Source organism: Atheta coriaria, unplaced genomic scaffold (assembly GCF_025399875.1).
Source record: "Atheta coriaria isolate IRGN ID8LTWV9N9 unplaced genomic scaffold, Caltech_Dcor_3.1 hic_scaffold_3_pilon, whole genome shotgun sequence".
Taxonomy (NCBI): Eukaryota; Metazoa; Arthropoda; class Insecta; order Coleoptera; family Staphylinidae; genus Dalotia; species Dalotia coriaria.
Genome location: NW_027045445.1, coordinates 5,193,050 through 5,219,931, shown reverse-complemented (window position 1 = coordinate 5,219,931; position 26,882 = coordinate 5,193,050). Strand labels below are relative to the sequence as shown.

General features: G+C 34.5%; 4 protein-coding genes and 3 long non-coding RNA genes across 7 annotated transcripts in view; 4 read left to right on the top strand and 3 right to left on the bottom strand.

Moving 5' to 3' along the window:
* Positions 1–26,882, bottom strand: part of LOC135789520 (DNA oxidative demethylase ALKBH2-like) — a 62,207-nt gene that overhangs the window by 3,701 nt on the left and 31,624 nt on the right. The window contains exon 4 of the mRNA XM_065299381.1: positions 5,573–5,616. Coding sequence (XP_065155453.1) covers positions 5,577–5,616 — 40 coding nt within the window. The 3' untranslated portion in view covers positions 5,573–5,576. The remainder of the gene's footprint in view (positions 1–5,572; positions 5,617–26,882) is intronic.
* Positions 6,754–7,434, top strand: LOC135789440 (uncharacterized). The gene is made up of 3 exons (XR_010547565.1): positions 6,754–6,928; positions 6,983–7,053; positions 7,111–7,434. It is a non-coding gene; the product is annotated as an uncharacterized lncRNA (long non-coding RNA).
* LOC135789522 (uncharacterized) lies at positions 7,838–8,513 on the top strand. The gene is made up of 3 exons (XR_010547590.1): positions 7,838–8,026; positions 8,081–8,149; positions 8,207–8,513. It is a non-coding gene; the product is annotated as an uncharacterized lncRNA (long non-coding RNA).
* On the top strand, positions 8,749–9,407 carry LOC135789523 (uncharacterized). Its single transcript, XR_010547591.1, has 3 exons — positions 8,749–8,914; positions 8,968–9,038; positions 9,096–9,407. It is a non-coding gene; the product is annotated as an uncharacterized lncRNA (long non-coding RNA).
* On the bottom strand, positions 9,355–11,197 carry LOC135789519 (putative serine protease K12H4.7). Its single transcript, XM_065299377.1, has 6 exons — positions 11,057–11,197; positions 10,569–10,994; positions 10,383–10,506; positions 10,192–10,327; positions 9,875–10,128; positions 9,355–9,818 (listed from the first exon to the last, which is right to left on the bottom strand). The coding sequence occupies exons 1-6, from the start codon at positions 11,114–11,116 to the stop codon at positions 9,409–9,411; spliced, it is 1,410 nt and encodes a 469-aa protein (XP_065155449.1). The 5' UTR covers positions 11,117–11,197; the 3' UTR covers positions 9,355–9,408.
* LOC135789516 (cubilin-like) lies at positions 11,602–24,837 on the top strand. The gene is made up of 30 exons (XM_065299373.1): positions 11,602–11,722; positions 11,781–11,910; positions 11,968–12,135; positions 12,199–12,357; positions 12,415–12,518; positions 12,578–12,710; positions 12,771–13,140; positions 13,215–13,717; positions 13,776–13,947; positions 14,006–14,190; positions 14,249–14,405; positions 14,466–14,674; positions 14,734–14,872; positions 14,929–15,116; positions 15,172–15,331; positions 15,387–15,752; positions 15,818–16,347; positions 16,403–16,759; positions 16,813–18,013; positions 18,071–19,183; positions 19,234–19,316; positions 19,369–19,590; positions 19,647–20,241; positions 20,300–22,150; positions 22,213–22,354; positions 22,532–23,142; positions 23,196–23,419; positions 23,474–24,161; positions 24,219–24,422; positions 24,485–24,837. The coding sequence occupies exons 1-30, from the start codon at positions 11,655–11,657 to the stop codon at positions 24,511–24,513; spliced, it is 11,061 nt and encodes a 3,686-aa protein (XP_065155445.1). The 5' UTR covers positions 11,602–11,654; the 3' UTR covers positions 24,514–24,837.
* LOC135789721 (gustatory receptor for sugar taste 43a-like) lies at positions 24,641–26,627 on the bottom strand. The gene is made up of 6 exons (XM_065299692.1): positions 26,020–26,627; positions 25,764–25,954; positions 25,478–25,713; positions 25,117–25,408; positions 24,822–25,061; positions 24,641–24,751 (listed from the first exon to the last, which is right to left on the bottom strand). The coding sequence occupies exons 1-6, from the start codon at positions 26,201–26,203 to the stop codon at positions 24,641–24,643; spliced, it is 1,254 nt and encodes a 417-aa protein (XP_065155764.1). The 5' UTR covers positions 26,204–26,627.

Sequence of the window (26,882 nt, the reverse complement as noted above, 5' to 3'; positions counted from 1 at the left end):
ACAGGGAAATAAAGAATTAAATTCCGCATCTGGGAAAATAAATCCGAACTAAGTTTGAGACCGCGTTCGCGTGTTATAATATTAAGAAAGTACAATTCCTAGCGCAACGAGTACTATTGCGTATATGCGTATACACACAACTATCATTATAACTCGCGTTACGGAATTTTCTCGCACCATATTTCCATACAGGGAAATAAAGAATTAAATTCCGCATCTGGGAAAATAAATCCGAACTAAGTTTGAGACCGCGTTCGCGTGTTATAATATTAAGAAAGTACAATTCCTAGCGCAACGAGTACTATTGCGTATATGCGTATACACACAACTATCATTATAACTCGCGTTACGGAATTTTCTCGCACCATATTTCCATACAGGAAATAAAGAATTAAATTCCGCATCTGGGAAAATAAATCCGAACTAAGTTTGAGACCGCGTTCGCGTGTTATAATATTAAGAAAGTACAATTCCTAGCGCAACGAGTACTATTGCGTATATGCGTATACACACAACTATCATTATAACTCGCGTTACGGAATTTTCTCGCACCATATTTCCATACAGGGAAATAAAGAATTAAATTCCGCATCTGGGAAAATAAATCCGAACTAAGTTTGAGACCGCGTTCGCGTGTTATAATATTAAGAAAGTACAATTCCTAGCGCAACGAGTACTATTGCGTATATGCGTATACACACAACTATCATTATAACTCGCGTTACGGAATTTTCTCGCACCATATTTCCATACAGGGAAATAAAGAATTAAATTCCGCATCTGGGAAAATAAATCCGAACTAAGTTTGAGACCGCGTTCGCGTGTTATAATATTAAGAAAGTACAATTCCTAGCGCAACGAGTACTATTGCGTATATGCGTATACACACAACTATCATTATAACTCGCGTTACGGAATTTTCTCGCAATAAATTTCGATACAGGGAAATAAAGAATTAAATTCCGCATCTGGGAAAATTAATCCGAACTAAGTTTGAGACCGCGTTCGCGTGTTATAATATTAAGAAAGTACAATTCCTAGCGCAACGAGTACTATTGCGTATATGCGTATACACACAACTATCATTATAACTCGCGTTACGGAATTTTCTCGCACCATATTTCCATACAGGAAATAAAGAATTAAATTCCGCATCTGGGAAAATAAATCCGAACTAAGTTTGAGACCGCGTTCGCGTGTTATAATATTAAGAAAGTACAATTCCTAGCGCAACGAGTACTATTGCGTATATGCGTATACACACAACTATCATTATAACTCGCGTTACGGAATTTTCTCGCAATAAATTTCGATACAGGGAAATAAAGAATTAAATTCCGCATCTGGGAAAATTAATCCGAACTAAGTTTGAGACCGCGTTCGCGTGTTATAATATTAAGAAAGTACAATTCCTAGCGCAACGAGTACTATTGCGTATATGCGTATACACACAACTATCATTATAACTCGCGTTACGGAATTTTCTCGCAATAAATTTCGATACAGGGAAATAAAGAATTAAATTCCGCATCTGGGAAAATTAATCCGAACTAAGTTTGAGACCGCGTTCGCGTGTTATAATATTAAGAAAGTACAATTCCTAGCGCAACGAGTACTATTGCGTATATGCGTATACACACAACTATCATTATAACTCGCGTTACGGAATTTTCTCGCACCATATTTCCATACAGGGAAATAAAGAATTAAATTCCGCATCTGGGAAAATAAATCCGAACTAAGTTTGAGACCGCGTTCGCATGTTATAATATTAAGAAAGTACAATTCCTAGCGCAACGAGTACTATTGCGTATATGCGTATACACACAACTATCATTATAACTCGCGTTACGGAATTTTCTCGCACCATATTTCCATACAGGGAAATAAAGAATTAAATTCCGCATCTGGGAAAATAAATCCGAACTAAGTTTGAGACCGCGTTCGCATGTTATAATATTAAGAAAGTTCAATTCCTAGCGCAACGAGTACTATTGCGTATACACACAACTATCATTATAACTCGCGTTACGGAATTTTCTCGCACCATATTTCCATACAGGGAAATAAAGAATTAAATTCCGCATCTGGGAAAATAAATCCGAACTAAGTTTGAGACCGCGTTCGCGTGTTATAATATTAAGAAAGTACAATTCCTAGCGCAACGAGTACTATTGCGTATATGCGTATACACACAACTATCATTATAACTCGCGTTACGGAATTTTCTCGCACCATATTTCCATACAGGGAAATAAAGAATTAAATTCCGCATCTGGGAAAATAAATCCGAACTAAGTTTGAGACCGCGTTCGCATGTTATAATATTAAGAAAGTTCAATTCCTAGCGCAACGAGTACTATTGCGTATATGCGTATACACACAATTATCATTATAACTCGCGTTACGGAATTTTCTCGCAATAAATTTCGATACAGGGAAATAAAGAATTAAATTCCGCATCTGGGAAAATTAATCCGAACTAAGTTTAAGACCGCGTTCGCGTGTTATAATATTAAGAAAGTACAATTCCTAGCGCAACGAGTACTATTGCGTATATGCGTATACACACAATTATCATTATAACTCGCGTTACGGAATTTTCTCGCAATAAATTTCGATACAGGGAAATAAAGAATTAAATTCCGCATCTGGGAAAATAAATCCGAACTAAGTTTGAGACCGCGTTCGCGTGTTATAATATTAAGAAAGTACAATTCCTAGCGCAACGAGTACTATTGCGTATACACACAACTATCATTATAACTCGCGTTACGGAATTTTCTCGCACCATATTTCCATACAGGGAAATAAAGAATTAAATTCCGCATCTGGGAAAATAAATCCGAACTAAGTTTGAGACCGCGTTCGCATGTTATAATATTAAGAAAGTTCAATTCCTAGCGCAACGAGTACTATTGCGTATATGCGTATACACACAACTATCATTATAACTCGCGTTACGGAATTTTCTCGCACCATATTTCCATACAGGGAAATAAAGAATTAAATTCCGCATCTGGGAAAATAAATCCGAACTAAGTTTGAGACCGCGTTCGCGTGTTATAATATTAAGAAAGTACAATTCCTAGCGCAACGAGTACTATTGCGTATATGCGTATACACACAACTATCATTATAACTCGCGTTACGGAATTTTCTCGCACCATATTTCCATACAGGGAAATAAAGAATTAAATTCCGCATCTGGGAAAATAAATCCGAACTAAGTTTGAGACCGCGTTCGCATGTTATAATATTAAGAAAGTTCAATTCCTAGCGCAACGAGTACTATTGCGTATATGCGTATACACAACTATCATTATAACTCGCGTTACGGAATTTTCTCGCACCATATTTCCATACAGGGAAATAAAGAATTAAATTCCGCATCTGGGAAAATAAATCCGAACTAAGTTTGAGACCGCGTTCGCATGTTATAATATTAAGAAAGTTCAATTCCTAGCGCAACGAGTACTATTGCGTATATGCGTATACACACAACTATCATTATAACTCGCGTTACGGAATTTTCTCGCACCATATTTCCATACAGGGAAATAAAGAATTAAATTCCGCATCTGGGAAAATAAATCCGAACTAAGTTTGAGACCGCGTTCGCATGTTATAATATTAAGAAAGTTCAATTCCTAGCGCAACGAGTACTATTGCGTATATGCGTATACACACAACTATCATTATAACTCGCGTTACGGAATTTTCTCGCACCATATTTCCATACAGGGAAATAAAGAATTAAATTCCGCATCTGGGAAAATAAATCCGAACTAAGTTTGAGACCGCGTTCGCGTGTTATAATATTAAGAAAGTACAATTCCTAGCGCAACGAGTACTATTGCGTATATGCGTATACACACAACTATCATTATAACTCGCGTTACGGAATTTTCTCGCACCATATTTCCATACAGGAAATAAAGAATTAAATTCCGCATCTGGGAAAATAAATCCGAACTAAGTTTGAGACCGCGTTCGCGTGTTATAATATTAAGAAAGTACAATTCCTAGCGCAACGAGTACTATTGCGTATATGCGTATACACACAACTATCATTATAACTCGCGTTACGGAATTTTCTCGCACCATATTTCCATACAGGAAATAAAGAATTAAATTCCGCATCTGGGAAAATAAATCCGAACTAAGTTTGAGACCGCGTTCGCGTGTTATAATATTAAGAAAGTACAATTCCTAGCGCAACGAGTACTATTGCGTATATGCGTATACACACAACTATCATTATAACTCGCGTTACGGAATTTTCTCGCACCATATTTCCATACAGGGAAATAAAGAATTAAATTCCGCATCTGGGAAAATAAATCCGAACTAAGTTTGAGACCGCGTTCGCATGTTATAATATTAAGAAAGTTCAATTCCTAGCGCAACGAGTACTATTGCGTATATGCGTATACACACAACTATCATTATAACTCGCGTTACGGAATTTTCTCGCACCATATTTCCATACAGGGAAATAAAGAATTAAATTCCGCATCTGGGAAAATAAATCCGAACTAAGTTTGAGACCGCGTTCGCGTGTTATAATATTAAGAAAGTACAATTCCTAGCGCAACGAGTACTATTGCGTATATGCGTATACACACAACTATCATTATAACTCGCGTTACGGAATTTTCTCGCACCATATTTCCATACAGGGAAATAAAGAATTAAATTCCGCATCTGGGAAAATAAATCCGAACTAAGTTTGAGACCGCGTTCGCGTGTTATAATATTAAGAAAGTACAATTCCTAGCGCAACGAGTACTATTGCGTATATGCGTATACACACAACTATCATTATAACTCGCGTTACGGAATTTTCTCGCACCATATTTCCATACAGGGAAATAAAGAATTAAATTCCGCATCTGGGAAAATAAATCCGAACTAAGTTTGAGACCGCGTTCGCGTGTTATAATATTAAGAAAGTACAATTCCTAGCGCAACGAGTACTATTGCGTATATGCGTATACACACAACTATCATTATAACTCGCGTTACGGAATTTTCTCGCACCATATTTCCATACAGGGAAATAAAGAATTAAATTCCGCATCTGGGAAAATAAATCCGAACTAAGTTTGAGACCGCGTTCGCGTGTTATAATATTAAGAAAGTTCAATTCCTAGCGCAACGAGTACTATTGCGTATATGCGTATACACACAATTATCATTATAACTCGCGTTACGGAATTTTCTCGCAATAAATTTCGATACAGGGAAATAAAGAATTAAATTCCGCATCTGGGAAAATTAATCCGAACTAAGTTTGAGACCGCGTTCGCGTGTTATAATATTAAGAAAGTACAATTCCTAGCGCAACGAGTACTATTGCGTATATGCGTATACACACAACTATCATTATAACTCGCGTTACGGAATTTTCTCGCACCATATTTCCATACAGGGAAATAAAGAATTAAATTCCGCATCTGGGAAAATAAATCCGAACTTAGGGTTTTATTCCTAGGTGACAAATGGAAAACTTTTTTATAAACAGCGAATGTAAATTTGACCGGAAAATATAATTAAATTTTAAACTTACCAGTTTACAGCTTATCGGACTGCCAGACACAACCTGTGCTGTAACTAAACGAAAACATACGTAAATTATAATATAATATATATTATATTATATTCGATTAATTTAGAAACCGAGACCAAACACAATGCCGAGTGAACATTGAACAAATTACTATAGTCGCAAAGTAGAAATAAATAGTCGATAGCCGATATAAGTCAGTTTTTAGAACTTATAGTCACGTTTTTCGCCCTTTTACCCTACAATATTTAATTATTTTAATCTGCAATTCGTTAGGTTCTAGCGCTTTTAGTTTAAGAGATATTCACTACCAAAACAAGTCGAAAAAAATTATCCTTCCTTGCCCATGTTTTCTTAAAATTAAAATTTCATCACTTAGATTTCCAATGTAACTATTGTATCTTATAGAGAATTGTCCGTAGATTAAAACTCTGCAATTCGTTCCTTTCTATCTCTTTTAGTTTAAGAGACATTCGCAATTGACAAAAATCATCAAAATTTGACTACACTATTTTAACAGATAATATTCCCGCAATATCTTGACAAAGACAGACGTTAAATACACTTACTCAAAACTATCCATAGGATACATATTTCTAATTTCAATTCTCACCATCACAATAATCCAATAGCCACCGGACCACTTACGCATAGATAAAGCGCAAGTTATATTATCATTATATCCGGTCCTCATCTTTCGCAAATCACTATACACGTCTATTGTTATTAAGTGCCGATATTTATGCCGATTTTTAATTGTAATGTAGTTAATGTATTCGAAATGAATAAACGAAAGGTAACGAGCCGCGTGCACGTAGGAACAGACTGAAACGGTCGAACGTTCGTAGCGCGAGCGCTGCATGAGTCTGGTTCAAAGCGATAAAAAAGTTGTTTGTACCCGTACACCAACACCAACAAACATGTAGAGTTGGAAACAAAACATTCAGATATGAAGTTGTATGGCACTTGCAGTATAAAAATTATAATATTTCAATAGTTTCAATTATAATATGTATCAATTAAAACCAATTTTTTTCTTTTTGGCCAAAAATATTTTCCCGATTTAAATTTTATATCTTATACAGAATTTCGTGTAGATTTAAAATCTAAAATCCGTTCATCTCAATCATTTTTTATTTACGCTAATTTATTGTTGCTATTTATTCCCTAATGCCAAAATATCATTACTATTCATATCTGAAGTTGACACTATGAAAATATAAATGAAAATTGTGACGTTAAAATTCAGATCTATAAATTTAAATATATAAATTTTTAAATTTAATCTTGAGTACTTTTATGTTTACATTATGGGACACGTATTGACTTTATTAGTCATTCTACTATTTCCAACACTTTGTAAAGTGGTAAATATCCGAGAAACGAATTATTAATTTACATATTAATTTTTAGGCATGGCCATTAGATGCGAAACTTGTTTTTTTTGCGACGGATCAGATTATCGCGTTACTGACCACTGTGATGTAACTATTTCAAATCATAAATAATTCACGCCAAAATTACTGTATTATTTATTATAGGTATGCACCTACGTAGGATATGTGGGACATGACAATAAAGAATATAGTATTAAAAAACTATGTGATCAAAAATGTGATTTCCTTCCCGCACTTACAGAACAACGTCTCATCGAAACAAATGGATATTGTTACGATTGTTATACTCACCTTTGCAACACAGGTCCCCGCAGAAGTAACGTTCTACAAATCACCAATAGTCGTCTTATTATAGTTATTTTCGTATTCATCCTATTCTGTTTATGAAATGGAAATGTAGGTATATGAACAAAAATTGAACAGTTTAAATAAATTTAATGTATAAATTTAATAAACATGTTAAAGTAATTTAACTAATCCATTTAGCAATTAATCTGCAGAAAACATGAAAATATCACAGAGTTCGCGAGATTTGACCCAATTTCCACGATAAAACTGGGAAAATGTTGAAAATTACAACCAACCTAAAACACAATATTTTATATCACTTTTCGCATGATTTTTTGGGGCGGCGCCAGCGTAGCTTTAAGATCGATTCTTGCAGTATCAGAATTATAGTACTTCAATAGTTTTAACCTTGATATGTATCAATGAAAACCACAAATGTTTCTTTATGGCCAAAAATATTTTCTCAATTTAAATTCTTTATCTTATACAGAATTTTCTGAAGATTAAAAATCCAGAATTCATTCATCTCGATCGTTAATTATTTACGCTATTTAATTGTTGCTATTTATTCCCTAATGCCAAACTATTATTACTTTAAATCTGAAGTTGACACTATGAAAATATAAATAAAAATTGTGATTGATAATAACGTTCAAATTCAGATCTATAAATTTAAATATATAAATTACAAAAGTTAATCTTGAGTATTTTTACTTTTACATTATGGGACATGTGTTGACTTTAGTAATTATCCTACTATTTCCAACAATTTGTAAAATGGTAAATATCCGAGGAATGAATTATTAATTTACATATTAATTTTTAGGTATGGCCATTAGATGCGAAACTTGTTTTTTGCGAGGGCGAAGATAATACCGTTACTCCAAACTGTGAAGTAACTATTTCAAATCATAAATAATTCGCGCCAAAATTACAATATTATTTATTATAGGTTTGCACCTACGTAGGATATGTGGGACGTGACGGTACTGAACATGTCATTGATAAACTATGTGATCATACATGTGATCACATTCCTTCAATTTCTGAAAAAGTACGCAGGGAAAAAAATGGACATTGTTACGATTGTTTTACTGACCTTTGCAACCTAAGTGCCCGCCAAAGTAACGTTCCAAAAATCAACGGTTGTCGTCTTATTATCGTTATTTTCGTACTCATATCATTCTTTTTATAAAATGGAATTGTATATGAACAAAAATTGAACAGTTTAAATAAATTTAATGTTAAAATTTAATAAACATCATGTTAAAGTCATTTTACTAATCCATTTAGCAATTAAGTCTTTAGCGGTTTGCTATCAGAATCTAAAGAAAATATAAGAATATCCCGAAAGACTCTCAAGATATTAAATATTTCATTATTTGCAGCGCGATTTTAAGGCACTGCGCAAAATTGCTGGGGGCGTATCGTTGAATTCAAATCTCGCGCTATCAGAATCCGAAAAAAAAAATACTTTTCAAATCTGAAGTTGACACTATCAAAACATAAGTGAAAATTTTGAATGACAGATAATAATGTTAAAATTCAAATCTATAAATTAAAATATATAAATTTTGTAATTTAATCTAGAGTATTTTTTACGTTTACATTATGAGCCATGTATTGACTTTATTAATTATCCTACTCTTTCCATCAATTTGTAAAATGGTAATTATCCGAAAACGAATTATTAATTTACATATTAATTTTTAGGTATGTCCATTAGTTGCAAAGTTTGTACATTATGCGACGGATCAGATGAATACCTTGTTGAACACTGTGAAGTAACTATTTCGAATTATAAATAATGCAAGCCTATGTTACAATATTTTTTGTTATAGTTATGCACCTATATGCGATTTGTAGACGAACATGACATGACTGAATATAGCATTGGCAAATTATGTGATCGAGCATGTGATAACCTTCCTATAGATTTAGAAAAACGTCTCATCGAGAAAAATGGACGATGTTACAGTTGTTATACTGACCTTTGCAACAAAAGTAACCTGCCAAAAATCAACAGTAATCTTCTAATCATAGTTATTTTCGTATTTATCGCATTCTCTTCATGTAAATGTAAATGTATATAAACAAAAATTAAGCAGTGTAAATAAATTTAATGTATAAATTTAATAAACATGTTAAAGTAATTTAACTAATCCATTTTGCAATTAAGTCTTTAGCAGTTTGTTTGGCATTGCGCATGGCTTCCGAATCACTAGAGCTGATTGAAGACAAATCAGCACAATGGGAATACCCGGGAACAAGAATTGCAGGTGCCTCCTCATGCAAATCCTCCAATAAACCAATTGCGTGCCATGGATCTACGGATCCATGGATGGAAATAACTTTGGTAACGTTGGGTTTCAAAGCTCCCCAATTTCTGTTTGTATTATCAATGCTAGCCAAAATATTTTCCTTGTTAAACTGCGATCCGAAAGCATCAGCGCACATGGAATGACTCACAGTAGAGAACCAGTTAACACCAAATGGTTGCTCTGTAGAGTTTCCGGTTTGGAAGAAACCAAACTCGGAGCAAGTCTGGTAGAACCAAGTGCGATCTAGAAAGATTTTACAATTATACCAACCCTGCATTAATGGTTCTAAATTTACTTACAACTTGATTCAGACAAGCCAGTTTGAGCATACCAATAGAGCAAATCTTCATAATCACCAATACATCCTCCGTAAGTGTCACGAACATACGCAGCTAATTTAGCTAATGAATCACCCGATTTGTTAAGCATCTTTTGACATTCAGCCTTAATTTGACCAGGCTGGGCATATTGGACGGTACCAGCAAAAAGATTAGCAATCTGGTTGAAGAAGTGATCTTTGTATGGGAAATATGATTTAAGACGTTTGCAGGAACTGAATAAAAGTATAAAAATTTCAATATAACTAATATCAAATTGGTGGAATGATATTACGTACTTGATCAAGGAAGACAACTCAGTGATACCTGCATCAGTCTGGTAAAGTTCATTCATTCGCGTGGTACCTTCACTGATGACGTCCCAACATTCAGGAGATTCTAACTGAATATTCAAACCCACAACTTCGAAATATTCTAAAAGAACGAAAATATATCAGTAAATGTTCTAATATTAATGAGTACTAATTACGTTTGTAATCATCAAGAGCCAATAATGGAGCACTGGAAGCATAGGCAGCATCAATAAGATCAGGGTATTTGGAACGAGCCCATGTGGCCATTGTAGCAGAATAAGAACCACCAACAACAACAACCTACCCGGAAAGATCCCTCAATTAAAATAATCCACACCAAAAATATGATTAATTATCTATACCTTGGAATCAATGAAAATAGGATTGTTCTTCAACCCACGAATGAAAGCAGCAAGATCAGCAAGAGCCTGTTCCACACTAAGATACTTCAAGTTAGCAGTGGTGAAATCATTGGTAGGATAACTATAGCCATAGTAACGATGTTCAGTGTAAAGCAAATAACCACCATGCTCAGCGGCCATGTCGTAAATCTGACCACCCATGAGAGAACCAGGAGAAATGGTCCATTCACCACCCAGGTAGATAAAGATAGGTCCACCACTGACAAAGTGTTGATCATTGCCGTAGTACCTCATTGACCATTGCCTGGTATCAGCTGAATTGAAATGATCTACTGGCATGGAGATGCTGTACAGAACTGGAGACTTGGCACGTGGGTTGCGTGCAACTTCCGGAGGCGGTGCATGGCGGTTAATAAGAACTTTAGCCTATGTAATTTATTTATAAATAATAAATATTAATAACTAAAAATTTTATTTGGTTTATTTACCGAAACATTTCCTACGGCGACGAATGCCGCAATGGCAACAAACAAAATGGCTACCTTCATGATGAAACACGACTAATTCGAAAACAATTATTTCCTGCCTTAAATATGTTTCTTTATCTTATCAAGTACACTTGATTGCTATTTTCATTATAAAAATCGCACAAAAGTACAGTTTCTCAACGAGTAAATAAATAACATCGATAACAGCACTTACAAACGGTCCATAGGACGATTTGTAATTGAACTTTTATATTTCAGCGGGTAAGTGTTGTTTTCATGTGTAGATAAACACCCGGATGAATTATTTTCATGTCAAGTGCAACCAATTTGGAAATATGATTGCACGCGCCACTCAAAAACCCAGAAATAGCGCATCACGTTATATTTATGAGTGGTTATTGAAAAACCCATTAAAATAATTCTCTTTTTTTAATTTTTAATTTAAAATTTTAAATCCCTAATGTATTAACGACCAGAACAATGTAATATAATACATTGAATATAGTTGCCCACTTAGAAATTGTCGTTTTACAGAGTTGAAGTTTCATTGCAGTCTAAATCATTCTATCGAAATGTGCAGAGTGTAAAAATATTCATCATGCGACAAAACATTTATTTGTTTGTGTTTGCAATTATATTGAATACAATTTATTGTTTGGATAATAGGTAATTATTTTTTTAAAGTAAAAAATGTTTTCTAAACTTAAATATTTGTTTTTTGTAGACCTGTTATTATAGCAAGAGCTGGAAATTTAGAAATTGCTGCTGCTCCAGGTGGAGATATAAAGCTAAATGTCAGATTCGGAGGAAAAATACTCGTTCAGGATACGGATATATCCGCAATGATCAAAGACGTATTTTTTAACAAAAAGTGATAAAATTTTAGTGTAAAATATTAATTTTGTTTTTAGATGAGTAGTTCATTAGAAACCCTGCAGCAATGCAGTGTGGATTCAAAAAACGCCCTTTCAAAAATATCAAAATTCGAGGGTGATGTTGACAGTACAAGTCTGATGAGTCGTTTGAGCAACTTGGAAAGATTCACGAATAACACTAATAGACTTGTGTTCCTAATATCGGTATAAATATCTTTTCATTACTAAAAATGTCAATTTATTCCAATAATTTTGATTAAATTATAGAGACCTATGAGAAGACGTATAAATGTCATCCAAAAACGCCTCTCTGCATTGATGCAAAGTCTAAACTTGAACGAATGTAACAGTAATCCATGCCAACATGGCGGGACCTGTCAAGATTTGTACAACGCCTACAATTGCCTATGTCCACCAAACTGGGAGGTACTAATTGGTGTATCAGATAACAAAAGAAACAAATTTTTAAATTTAAATTTCCAGGGACCCAACTGTGAAAACGATGTGAATGAATGTGATAAGTTTAGAGGAACTGAACTCGGATGTCAAAACGATGCAAAATGTGTTAATACACCCGGAAGTTATGAGTAATTCTTAAAAATTAGCTTAATATTAATAAAACTTGAATAAATGTTATTTTTAACAGATGTAAATGTACTGATGGGTGGTTTGGTATTCATTGCACAAAACGAACACAGGATTGTAATAACAGCGTTGAAGTTTGTGGGCATGGAACATGCATACCTCTAGCAACAGGATACAAATGTCTTTGTGACCAGGTAATATCTCCATTCCCGAATTTTGTACTAATTTTAAAATTTATAAATAAATATATTTAGGGATGGAAAACTGATGGTACCAAACTAGCTTGCACTGTGGATGTTAATGAATGTGAAGCATACCATCCACCATGCTCCTCTAACCCACCAGTAAAATGCATAAATCTCCCCGGTTCATTCTATTGCGGTCACTGCCCAGCTGGTTACACCGGAAATGGTTTCTACTGTTCAGATATCAACGAGTGTGAGATTCTTAATGGCGGATGCAGTATGTACCCAATGGTACAATGTGTCAACGTGCCAGGTTCTAGAATCTGCGGACGTTGTCCACCTGGTTACAACGGAAACGGAATAACCTGCACTTTCCAAGGTGTTTGTGGAGTTGCCAATGGTGGATGTCATCCAATGGCACAATGTCGCGACAATCCAAGTAAATAATTACATATTACTATTATTTTCTGATATATAAACTAAGGAACTTATTATTATTATTATTATTACTAGGAATTAGTAGTACTTATGTTGAATGCGCCTGCCCTCCGGGTTACGGCGGAAATGGTTACGGTCCCAACGGATGTGTAAAAGGTGGATACGTTGACGCATGCGCATCGAATCCGTGCCAATACGGGACATGCACAACAGTAGGAAATGATTACAAATGCAATTGTACATCAAAGTACACAGGCACAAACTGTAACGTTCGCAAAGATGGCTGCAATTCAAACCCATGTCAAAATGGCGGACAGTGCATTGTACTCATAGGTCAAATATCATACGCTTGCTTGTGCCTAGCTGGTTATACGGGATCCAACTGTGAAAAAAGCGATATGCAATGTGGGCAAGCATTGGGACCCACTGGGAAAATGATTTATCCACCAGCTGAGATGACGTTCAATCGACAATCACAGATTAGCTGTGCGGTGCGCATCAAAGCACCATCAGCAAAAGTTCTTAACGTTACCATACACAGTGTTTATATACCAGTTTGCAGTCATAATTACTTACAGGTTCAACATATCAACTCATTTAAATATTATTGCAATAATATAGTTAATATTATTATAGATTCATGATGGTAAAGATACCGGATCACCTTTAATTGGAAGATTTTGTGACAACAAGTTAAAAAACGCTAGTACAATTATTTCTACAACTGATATTTTGTATTTATGGTTGAAAGGGGATGCTTTAGCGCCTAAACCATTCATGAACATCTCATGGACTTCAATAGCACCAGGCAAGTTTTAAAAAAATAAATTTTGAAGTAAAATTAATATTTCTTTGTTCTAAATTAGTTTGTGGATCTGCTTTTGATGTAAATGAACCTGGGACATTTAAATCACCTGGATCACCTCAAGCTTATCCCCCGAAACGTGATTGTTACTGGAAATTGAAAGCTCCACTTAACAAACGAATAAAATTCACGTTTTATCACCTGGATATCGGAAACAACACAGATTGCTCCAAAGATTATATTTCTGTCAGTATAAAGTATAAAATAATAATTAATTTATTACTATTGTAATATATGTTGATAGTTTAACGAAGGATTGGAAGCAAAAGATAAATTTTTCTTCCAAAGATGCAGATCCGGTATTATTGAACCGGTGTTATCACCATCAAACGAAGTAACTGTTCACTTACACACAGTTGGAAGTTATACTGGATTTCTTATTCATTATGCTTTAATCGATGGTAATTTTAATAAAAAATTAAAAGTTTATATCAAACTAAAGTGATATTGAAATGTTTTAGGTGTGACTGGCTGTGGAGGAATTTATACACATTCAACAGGTGTAATTTCAAGCCCACAAATTCCAGCCTCTGTTGATTATGAAGACGATGATATCACTTGTGAATATAAAATTCAACTAGGTTTCAAGTCTCGGATGACAATTCACTTCAATATGTTTAACGGCATTGGATCTTCTAGTTCCTGTACTAGTGATAGCTACACATTAGCTGTAAGTAAAATCAAGTTGATTTTCTCTTAAAATAATTGAAAATATTTAAAAATATTTAGATTTATGCAAAAGATACTTCACTTATCGGTCGATATTGTGGTAAAACCAAACCACCAGATATAACTCTGGTTGATTCGCAAGCATTGATTGTTTTTAAAGTCGAAGAAAATGTCGGGTTTGAACTTGAATACAAAACAGGTAACTCCTAATCGAAATAAGATTATAATTTTATTAATCTAAGTATTCATATTTAGTCTGTGGTGGGACTTATACGGCGGAAAGCGCAATAATCCAATCAGATGGTTATCCAGACGTGATAAGCAGTGATGAGACTAAAGAATGCATCTATAACATTATCAGGCCAAGCAATACAAGAATTCAAATTACTTTTAACAATTTACAATTGGATAACACACGGGGCTGTGATAATGGTTCTTTAGAAGTAACTATTCATTAAATAAATAAATTTTAAAAATATTAATTAATATTTTTTGTAGATCATAGATGGTGCAAAAAAGAACCTACAGTTAGGTCTATACTGTAGTGAAAAGCCAGATGATATTTATGCCCAAACAAATATAATCGAAATAAAATTCAAAACTAGAATTGGAGCTAAAAACGCATTCAGTTTAAATTATAAAACCCTTGAAAATTCAGGTAAGTTATAGTAAATAATTTTAACAAATAAAAACATTTTTAAAAATGATTGCAGAATGCGGGGGAGTTAAAACTGAGAAATTCGGCTCAATTGAATCACCACGTAATCTCAACACCTATGAAAATGGTCTTAACTGTACCTGGCTCTTATCAGCCCCAGCTGGATATCTTATTGAAATTAACTGGCTTTCATTCAACTTGGAAGACAGTTATCACTGTACCTATGATTACGTTCAAATCTTTGATAATACCACTCTTGATGATCCTAGCAAATCCACCGAAATGGGCAAGTTCTGTGGTAATCGGTTACCGCCAACAATGACAACCACCTCAAATGTAGCTACGGTGTATTTCGAAATTGATTCACTCAATAATTACGATGGTTTTTATTTGACATATCGGTTTATATCAGTTTCAAACGGTAAATTTTTCTTAAGACTTAAAAATGATTTTGTTGTTTTAAATTAATATTAATATTATTTTCAGTTTGTGGTGGTCATTATTTCTCCCCCAGTGGAATAATCAGATCACCAATGTTCCCACTTCCGTACCCAAACAATAGAAACTGTATCTGGATCATTACAATCCCATCAGGAAAACAAATACAATTAAACTTCACCAGCTTCAATATAGAAATGTCAACTAACTGCAGATATGACTATCTACAGATTCTTAATGGTGGGTCAATGACGTCGCCATTAATAGGAAAATATTGCGGATACACGCGACCTAAACAACTCTCTTCACATACCAATCAGTTGTACCTGCAATTTGTTTCTGATAAAACAAAAAGTGCGCCTGGGTTTGAAATTCAATGGACCACAACTGCGACAGGCTGTGGTGGGTCGTTAACTTCCCCAAGCGGGACCATTATTTCACCAAACTATCCGGAACCTTACGGAAGAAACGCGGAATGTTTTTGGAAAATTGCTGTTTCGGGCGGATCTAAAATACAGGCAGTTTTCGCTGATTTAGATTTAGAATATCTCAATGGATGCTTCATGGATTATGTCAATGTAAGTTATTATTATCATAATTTAAATATAAAAAATTTTAAAATTTCAATTTTAGTTTTACGATGGTCCTGACACAACGAGTAAAAATCTAGGATCATTCTGTAAGATAGATTCCCATAGCCCATTGGTTTTATCTTCTGGTAATCACTTATCGCTAAAGTTCCATTCGGATATCAATTATCAAGGCCGCGGTTTCCAACTACAATATTCTACAATGTGTAAAACGAATGTATCTGGTTTTGGAGGTGTCATAGAGAATCCAAATTTCCCCGACAGTGTAAGCAAGGACCAAGAATGCGAATGGCAGATAAATGTTCCCATGGGGAATAAAATCAACATAACTTTCTCGCATTTTAAATTAGACAATATACCAAGAACCAGTGGTATCCAATGTGAATACGCATATTTAGAGGTAAATTATTTTCATCAAAATGTTTTTCATTTAATTTTTAAGTGAATTTTAAGATTGGATACAAAGAAGAATACGTGGAAGAAATTACAACCATTGGTAAATACTGCGATGATAATCCACCTGACGATGAAATGACCATAAAACAAAACGTAGCGATTATAAAATTCCGCCAGAGTAATCCCTACCTCAAAGCAATATTCAGACTAGAATGGGCATCATCAGGCTGTGGAGGATTACTAACCCGACCAGATGGTATAATACAAACACCAAACTACCCTGATTCATACCCGTTGAATACCCGGTGTGACTGGCACATTCAAACTGAATTCGGTAAAAGTGTTGAAGTCACTTTTGACCACATCGACATGGAAATACATAGAAACTGTGATTTGGACTATATCCGAATCATTAATGGTCCGGATGACACCTACGCGGAAGTAGCAAGATTCTGCCATCCTAGTGATAAGCCTGTAGTGTTCACAAGCACTGGTCGTGATATGTTTATCACTTTCCACAGTGATATCAGCAATATCGGAAAAGGATTTCATGCGAAATACAAATGGGTGGATACCAAATGTGGTGGTAAACTTACAACAGCCTCGGGATCATTCCACAGTCCGAATTATCCAAACAACTATGATAAAAACGATACTTGCGAGTGGTTGATCGATGTCCAAGAGAATCATCTAATAGAACTGACGTTTGATAGTGTAGATTTACTCAACATATGCGAAGCTACTTTTATTAAAGTGTATGATGGACCTACAGCAGCGTATCCAGTGTTGAAGAAAATCTGTGGATCTGAAAAGTCTGTGGTTCTTGTTTCGCGAACAAATCATTTGTATATTGAATTGGTAACACATGCGCTTCTTACCACGAAGGGTTTCATAGCACATTATTCAACAGCGTGTGGTGCTAGAATAAAAACACAGGGATCCGGGTTGATTGATTTCAATATGTCAACAGTTGTTACTACAAAAGTGACTAATTGTTCTTGGACTATTATTGCTGAACCTCCGGATGAACATATTACACTGACTTTCTCAAAATTCCAAAATCAAATGTGTTATTACGGTGCAGAAAGCTCAATAGCGATTTATGATGGAGAAAATCACAATGCATCGTTGATTGGGTCATATTGTGAGAAAATGCCTGGTGTTATACGTAGCACCGGAAATGTACTGCATTTAGAAATACCGGAAAGTGCTAATCAACAGTTTAAATTCACTGCGGAATATACTGTTGTTGCATCGGGTAATTTTTACTTAAAAAAATATTCTATTATAAATTTTTAATTTTTTGAAATTTTAGGTTGTGGTAGTACATTCTCTGCAGAATCCGGTGAGTTTTCCACTCCAGATTATCCCAAAAGTTACCCCGTAGATATCCAATGTGAATGGATAGTTAACGCTGGTGAAGGCAACGAAGTAGAATTGAATTTCAAAGATTTTGATCTTGTACAATCAGATAACTGCAATGAAGACTATCTGGAACTACGCGAAACAAATCGTAGTGGTCGTTTGATCGGACATTTCTGTGGTAATAATAAACCTACAAATGTGACTGCAAAGCAAAGTCTTTGGATTTACTTCAAAAGTGAGCGTCCTGTAATAGGAGCAGGGAGTACAACAGCGAAAGGATTTCTAGCTGATTTTGTAATTTCTACTTCTGTCGAAATCAAAAGAGCTTCAAATGGTACCATTGTATCTCCATTGTACCCAGACTTATACCTCTCTAGCTCAACTTATAAATACTTTATAACTGTGCCTGTTGGGTATAACATCTACTTTGATTTCGACGAAATGATGTTTGAATATGGCCATGCTGAATACTGCTATGGGAGTACCTTGATGATTATTGATGGTTCATTGGAGACTGATCAAATGTTAGAATTATTATGCAGGCCAAGTCAACCGATGAAAACAACCGGAAATGTTGCATTGCTAATCTTTCAAAGCTCTTCGGGAGTTCGTGGCAGCAAGTTTAAACTGCGATGGAAACAAATTCATTCCAGTAATGGCACGAATACAACCTGTGGTTCCGATGAGAGTGTCCTAGTACAGAATACAACTGTTTCATTAACGCATGAATTTACACCGGGTGTATACGGAAGGAAAAAATGTGGATGGATTTATAATACAGTACCAGGACGACATTTACACGTTGAGTTTGAAGAAGTTATATCATCGAGTTTATTCTGTATCGTTGATTCAATCTCATTGTATGATGGTAATGGTTATGGTATTGGGGAGGTGCTTTCATCACCGTTTAGAGCCAAAACTGTGGTTTGTAATGCATCGCAAAGTCTAAGCACGAATAAATCTTTTGATACGAACGGGGATTCGATGATGATTGAACATTCGGCGTACTTTTATGGTCAGGCACGAAATAAAACTTCGAAATTTTCATTGAATATAACTGATGGTGAGATATTTAAATATTAAAAAATAATATTTTTAAAATTATTGTTTTAGTTTGTGGTGGGATGATTAAAAAATCGAATGGTGTTATAAATGTTGATGGGCCTCACGAACCAAAAATTGGAAAATTCTTAAAGGTAATCTTAAATATTTTAAAACATTTTAAATAAAAATTGATTTTTTCCTTAGTGTGAGTGGGAAATAACTGTCCCAACAGGCAAACGCATTTCCGTAAACATAATAGGTAGCTTTCCCATAAATAATAACTGTGATACGAGAGCAGTAGTACAAAATGGACATAGCCGTGATTCACCGATAATTGTAAGACATTGTGGTATAGTATCACCAAAATCAAGTACAACGTCTACAGGAAATAAAGTTTACATCACTTTCAAAGGAAATTACACAGATGTAAGTATTATTAATAATTTATACACAAAAATAAAGAAAACCATAAAAATTTCCAGTCGTTAAAAATAAAATTCAAAGCAGTATCAACCACTGAATGTGGTGGAACAATCCAACTAACAAACGCTGATAATTCAGCAATAATTACATCACCGAATTATCCAAACGCACCAAAACTATACGCCGAGTGTATCTGGGTAATATCGGTACCAAATGGTGAAGCAATCCGTGTGGATTTCCTAGAAAGATTCGATTTACAACCGTCTATAACATGTAAAACCGACGGTGTTGAAATACGAGATGGTGCGACAGCTAATTCACGATTAATCGGAACCTATTGTAAAGAAATGCCAGGAACAGTTAGATCTTTACTGAATACAATGTATCTACGGTATTATACCAATTCAGTTGACCCTAGCAATGGTTTCAAAGCGAATATATCAATTGCGTTCTGTGGGGGTACCATCAGAGGACAACGAGGAATTGTCACCTCACCAGGTTTCAAACACAAAAACAGCTACCCTACGAATGTAACCTGTGAATGGGAACTATTGGCACCACAAGGTCACAATATGAATATCACTTTCGATGTTTTCGATATGCCTATTTATGCTGAGTTGAGAATTGTTGACAGTATTGGATTTAATAACACAGGTAAACATAAAATTTTAAAAATAAAAATATAACTTAAAATTTAAAACAATTATTTTAGAAGTGGAATTATATAGTTACAACGGACAAAAACCAAGAAATATGATACGTTCAGCTGGTAACAAAGTCCTAGTGAAACTTTCAACCGGAAAATCAGCAATAAAAGAAGGTTTTAAACTAAGTTTCGTTTCATCCGCCGAACGTTGTGGTGGAGAATTAACCACGCCAAGTGGTGTGATCACCTCACCTAATTATCCCTCACCATTAAAATCAAAACAAAGTTGTGAATGGACAATCATCGTGCCAAAAGGCCGCAGAGTGCGATTAATCTTCAATGACATGGATCTAAATCGTGCGTTGGGTAATAGTCAAGGAATTGCATGTTTCAGCGGTGATAGTTTTGCATCCAATGTGGTTTTCCTAACTGATCAAGAAGAACCGAATAGTATTATACGTTCCAGTGATAACATTATGAAAGTATACTTTTGGTCCTTCGGTGAGCAACAAAATCGAGGCTTCAAAGCAAGTTACACCTCTAATGAGCCATCAATTTGTGCGAATTCGTTGACTGAATCAAATGGTACCATCAATCGACCCGCAGAGAAGACATTCACTTGTACCTGGGAACCGAAACCATCTTTATCCTCAACGCAAACATTAGCATTTACTATCACTACGAAATTAACTGGGGCTGAACCAGCGTCTTGCTCATTTGCGTTCAGTGCTGTTTTCGTGATGCAGCGCGACGCGAACAAAGATGGCTTCTCGTTTTACTCAGATGTATTACAACAGTATTGTAAGGCTACAACGGAACCAGATATTGTTCGGACATTACTACCACATGCAAGAATCGCCGCGAATCAAAAGAGTAATAAAACTCAGCTTGATTTCACGATAAAATACAAAGTGTATGATTGTGGCGGTGAGATATTAATGTCTGATGGTGTTATAGTCTCACCACCAGGTGACGCTGAATGTGCCTGGCGGTTAACCGGCCAGGAAGGTGAACAATTCACAATCACCTTCACAGATTTTCATATAGATGATTGTGATGCTAGTTATTTACTGGTTTATAATGGTAAAAACATTAAAAGTCCTCTGGTTGGAATGTATTGTGGTAGTATGACACCTACAACAATACAATCACAACGTCACTTCCTCTGGTTGGAATACCACGGAGTCAACGGAAGTAGTTTTAATATAACCTATAAAAAACAGAGCAAAATCTGTGGCGGTATACATCATAACCAACAATCAACACTACAAACACCTTCATATCCTAGTAACTACGATAATAACGAAGAATGCCTCTGGGAATTACGAGCAAAGAATGGTTATCACATTGAATTAAATTTCATAGACAGATTCCAACTGGAAGAAGCAGATAATTGCGCGAATGATTTTGTTTCGGTTTATGAACGCGAGAGTGATGAAAAGATAGCGACCAAGTATTGTGGCAGAACAACACCGCCATCTTTCAAATCAAATGGTAATCTACTCTATGTGTTGTTTCGTACTAATGAATATGTTACCGGAACTGGTTTCTCTGCATCGTGGAAATGGGCATGCGGAGGGAAATATAATGCTACAGATACTGTACAATATATTGAAAGTCCTGGATATCCAGATACGTATAGTAAAAACTTGAGATGTGAATATATTATTTCTGCGCCAGGAAAATTCATTAAAGTTGCATTCGATGATTTTGATTTGGAGAAAAGTTCATCGTGTACGTATGATAGACTTTTAACTGGTGCCAGTATGCGATCATCGATATGGGTACATATAAAAACAACGTTTTGTGGAGATACTAAACCGAATGGTATGCGGTTCTATGGAATGGCAAATTTAACTTTCATTACGGATAGATGGGTGAATAAACGCGGGTTTAAACTTAACTACCAGCTGGATAGTAAGATTATTCTCAGAAAATTTAGATTTATTTTGGTGATTATTAATTTTTTTCTTTTTTAGCTTGTGGTGGAAATATTTCTGCACCTACGATTTTATCAGATAGTTCTCCAAAAAGTATGGGATCACCGCTAGTTTATTATTCACCAATGAGAAAATGCAGTTGGAATATTCTAGCGCCAAGTAACAAGCGAATAACTGTCAAGTAAGCAAATAATTAGTTTTAAAAACATTATAATATCCTTCGTAATACTCTTGAGAGTATTTTTGCAAAATTTTATGCTAATGGCTTGAGTAGTTTTCAAGTTAAAGTGTAACACACAAACAAAAATGCATTTCCCGTTAATATTACCAAAAATAACTGAATATAAATACATTTCAGATTCCTAAAAGTTAATGTTACGTACAACATTTACTGCTATTCACAATTTGTCGCTGCTTTTGACAATCAAGGAAACAAAATGGCGGTGTTATGCGGAGATCTAACCAGTGAATCATTACCAACCATACATTCAAACAACAATAATGTAACACTAAAATTCCAATACTACAACTATGGGAGATCATCCTCTTTCGAAGCAATGATTGATTTTGTCTACGGACCTGAAGTAGGCTGTGGTGGTTTAATAAATCTCACAAACACAGCTTCAAAAACGATTGATTTTAAACCACCAGGGGATAATTACGATTGTATCTGGCACGTGCAGACTAGCAGTGATTACACAATCAAAATAAACTTTGATGTTGATAAAACAATTACAAAGTGTAAAGCAAATGATAATAATATATTCGCAACAAAAAGAAAAGATTGTTGCGTGTTTTATGAAATGCGAGATGGTAATACTTCATTATCGGATGAAATATTCAGTGGATGTGATTTACAGGGTACCAATCCTGTTAGTTATACAAGTTCGAATGGTTTTGCACAGTTACGCATCGTGGGCAAGAATAAGGCAATAAAAATACCTAAAATTATTATTTCTAGAGAGTTATGTAAGTATTTTATCAAATTAATGATGAAAAATGTTATAATTTATTTATTTTAGCTGTTTGTGGTCATTTAAATCTGTCACCGACGAATCAATCACAATATATATTAACTCCAAACTTCCCGAATAAATATCCAGCGAATTTACGCTGTGTTTGGAGGATTAAAACGAAATTTATCAATTCTATACATTTAAAATTCGAAGAATTCAATTTAAATTCAGATCGGAAAAATGTTACTGAATGTAATGCTTTAGATCGACTTGAAATGGTTGATCGTGCTGTAAGTAATCTTTATCAGACTAAAATTTATATTTTTAACTTAATAATATTTCAGAATAAAGCGTTTTATTTAAATTATGACTTGGTCTGGAAGCGTAAAACAACAAAATGGGAAATCTCAAAGTTAGACAGTCTTTTTGGCCAACACACATTCTGCAGTCCACTGGACAAAGGCTACGAATTCGTCTCAAGTGAAAATTCCTTACAGTTAACTTTCCACAGTGATTCTAAACTACCGAAAAGTGGTAACGGATTTAAAATCGAATACAAAATCGCTGAATGTAATCGTAATTACACTGGTTTATCTGGACGTATTGCACGTATTTGGCAACCGGCAAATTGCACTGCATATATCACCGCCCCGCAGAATTACACAATCGCGTTATTCTTCTCAAATAAACACCAAATCCAAGTGAGTTGCGCAATTCGTTGGTTTGATATCTACGACGGAAGTAAATCAACTACACCGGTTGTGAAACTCTGTGGCGTTCAACAAGTTCAGCCTGTGTTTTCAACAACAAATGAATTGGTTATTAAATTGACAAATACAAAGCGTTATGGCATGTACACTTCGGAAATGACTTATATAGCTACAGATAAAGGTCGTGGATGCGGTGGAGAATTATACATGTACAAAGGAACATTTACAAGTCCTTTATATCCAAATCTATCACCGAATAATATTTTATGTCGGTGGAATATACGTGTACCGATGGGATTACAAGTTGCTTTCAATTTGAAGTGTAAGTTTTTAGTTAAAAATTAATTATTTTTGTTATTAATATTAAAATAATTTTCAGGGTTTGATATACAAGGTAATTGCGTTGATAATTACCTAAAAATATCAGATCTTAATCAACCGGAAGCAGCGTCACAGATTTATTGCTCAAAAGACACACCGGCTGTTTTTATTGGAACTAGTGGCGCCTTGTCAATTGAATATAAGTCAAGCCCAAGTAATACCGGAACAGGATGGCGTGCGGCATTTATGGCAATTACTTCCGGTTTGTATATTAATTTTTAATACTAAAACTAATTTATTATTAATATTTTTGTTTTGTTCTAGATTTTGATCTTGAAAAGTTTAAAACATAATAACTCACATAAAAATCGATTATTTTGACATTGAATCGATATAGAAATTAACCAATATAACCAAATATGTAAGTGTATTGCTAATAACCTACAATAAAATTAATATTAATAATTATTTAGTTAAATATTAAAAACTTGTACTCACAGTTGTTAAAAGTGATCGATTGACGTCAAACATGTTGCACGGAGAGAAAAACGACGAAGGTGCAAGCAACAATTTGTTTGAAAACGTCTCAATCTAATAATATAATAATTTTAAATAAAGTATTATGTTTATTATGTGAAAATACTAAGAATAAAGTACTAACTTGTGTTTCTGCATCACTTTCAGCTTCGTGCATCATTAATTTACAAATTTTCAAACGAATCACTTCAATTTCAGCACTCAATCTATGCGAAGGCTCAACAATCATAATTAATCTTATAAGATGATAAACTGTCCATATTAACTCTTTGAATACACGCGCCATTTGCACATTCGTCAATAAATAAATAATCACAAAATACGATGAGATTATAAAGTTTAAAACTATCACCATCATAATAACCTGTAAAATATTTATAAATTTACTTGATTTTACTTGTTACATATTGATTTGATACCAAAATGCCAGGTCCATAAACAAAACAAATATTCCTCATCGAATCTTGCACGTTTTCGTAAACATCCAACATATTATTCAAGTATTGTGAAGTTAGGAGACATCTCCCGGATGAATTCGGATTATTTTTACCTGCTGCGACGTGAGATTCAATATATTCGTCGGATAGTAAACAAATCGCATGAAGTTGTTTCTTTCTAGATCTTTTTACGAGTGCATCGTTGTTATTGCCTGATATCACCAAGTTATCTACGTCCAGTCGACGCGATAAAGATTTCACACGAAATCTTACACTACAAAATGCACAGTATTCGCACAATAACAAAACGTGTTTTAAAACATTTAAGAAATAAATATTATACCTATCATTGACGACGTAATATTGTAATATAATTATTACTGTTGATACATTGCCAAAACTCAACGCAGCGTAGTAAAAATATGAAAATGTTCCTTCAATAAATGGCGGCTCAACAAAATACCAAATGTATGAACTGTAGATGATTAAAATTGATAAAACTATAAACATGAATACAATTTGTCTGATTGCATGACTACGAAGTGTCGACGCGTTTTTTAAGTTTAATATTCCATCAATCTAAAATTTACAATTAAACAATACCTATAAATTAGAAATATTGAACTTACTTTGGTAAAATCACGCATTAAATCCAAGAATGCATTTCGACGAAGCATTAAACTAGCAATACCGATGAATACACAAAGACCAATTGGCGCAACATCCAAGTAAAGCACATATTGATTTATCGAGATTGCTGGATCAAGCGAATACTGATGGTTTAGTCCTTCAAGGACTAATCCAGTTAGAATTATTGTAGCTGCAGTTAATATTGTTATATTTAACTACCCATGCGTTAAGAATATAAATAAAATGTGTACTCACGTATGAGAAACCCAATAAAGCAGCTGTATAAAGCGTAGAAGCCGCAGAAGTTGATTTTGTAAACTCGCGAATCGCCATATTCGATAATTGCGAATGGAGATAGTCCAAAAACACGAGACGGTAATAAAATAACACTCAAAGATTCTTTGCACAATGTGCTGATAAAAACACCTTTCGATTTCATATTGTTTGTGTTCACTTTGTATTTTAAAACAAATATGATTTATTTCTCACTGTTTGTTCGCGTTTTGATTTTTATGCCGTTAATAAATAATGAATTGTTTGTTCTGTTGTAAATTTAAACACAATATCGGTGCATGTTGTGTTGATTTATTTATTTACAAGCGATCCGCGTCGATACCGCACGCGAAATTATCTCACGTCGTCGCAGGTGTCCGATATTCACTGACTAAACAAACAAGTTCTAACAAGTCTCAACTCAACGTGAATTTAAGTTGACTTAGTGCATTGCAGCGCCATCTTACGTTGAAATTTATAACTAAAACTATCAACAAATGTGTTTACATAAAATAACTTAATTTAGGAAAACAAAGAAGAAATATAATGTTACAAACAATTTATGTATGATATTTATGAAAACATCAACGCCAAACATTACTCATTCATGCTTTCTAACGTTTGTTGCAAAGCAATATTAATATTCGCAACAATTGCATCAATTTGTTCCCGAATAGGACCTTCCACAACTGAAATAATCACATCACCAAAGATGGTGACCACAAACGATGTAAACATGTTCATCAAATAAGATTCATAGTTGTCATAGAATGATAACTCCATGTACTCATCATTTTTACTCAGTTTAAACCCTGTTAGTTCCAATGTCATTGTATTGAAGTCCA

Excerpts from the sequence above, each read along its gene's own strand:
- LOC135789516 (XM_065299373.1), top strand. The coding sequence starts at position 11,655 with ATGCGACAAAACATTTATTTGTTTGTGTTTGCAATTATATTGAATACA. Across the intron at positions 15,117-15,171 it reads GTGATAATGGTTCTTTAGAA|ATCATAGATGGTGCAAAAAA; the intron begins GTAACTATTCAT and ends TATTTTTTGTAG. Across the intron at positions 23,420-23,473 it reads TTGAAATGGTTGATCGTGCT|AATAAAGCGTTTTATTTAAA; the intron begins GTAAGTAATCTT and ends ATAATATTTCAG.
- LOC135789519 (XM_065299377.1), bottom strand. The coding sequence starts at position 11,116 with ATGAAGGTAGCCATTTTGTTTGTTGCCATTGCGGCATTCGTCGCCGTA. Across the intron at positions 10,507-10,568 it reads CTATTTTCATTGATTCCAAG|GTTGTTGTTGTTGGTGGTTC; the intron begins GTATAGATAATT and ends CTTTCCGGGTAG. Across the intron at positions 10,129-10,191 it reads GAGTTGTCTTCCTTGATCAA|TTCCTGCAAACGTCTTAAAT; the intron begins GTACGTAATATC and ends ACTTTTATTCAG.
- LOC135789721 (XM_065299692.1), bottom strand. The coding sequence starts at position 26,203 with ATGAAATCGAAAGGTGTTTTTATCAGCACATTGTGCAAAGAATCTTTG. Across the intron at positions 25,955-26,019 it reads CTTTATTGGGTTTCTCATAC|CTACAATAATTCTAACTGGA; the intron begins GTGAGTACACAT and ends TATTAACTGCAG. Across the intron at positions 24,752-24,821 it reads AAAGTGATGCAGAAACACAA|ATTGAGACGTTTTCAAACAA; the intron begins GTTAGTACTTTA and ends TTATATTATTAG.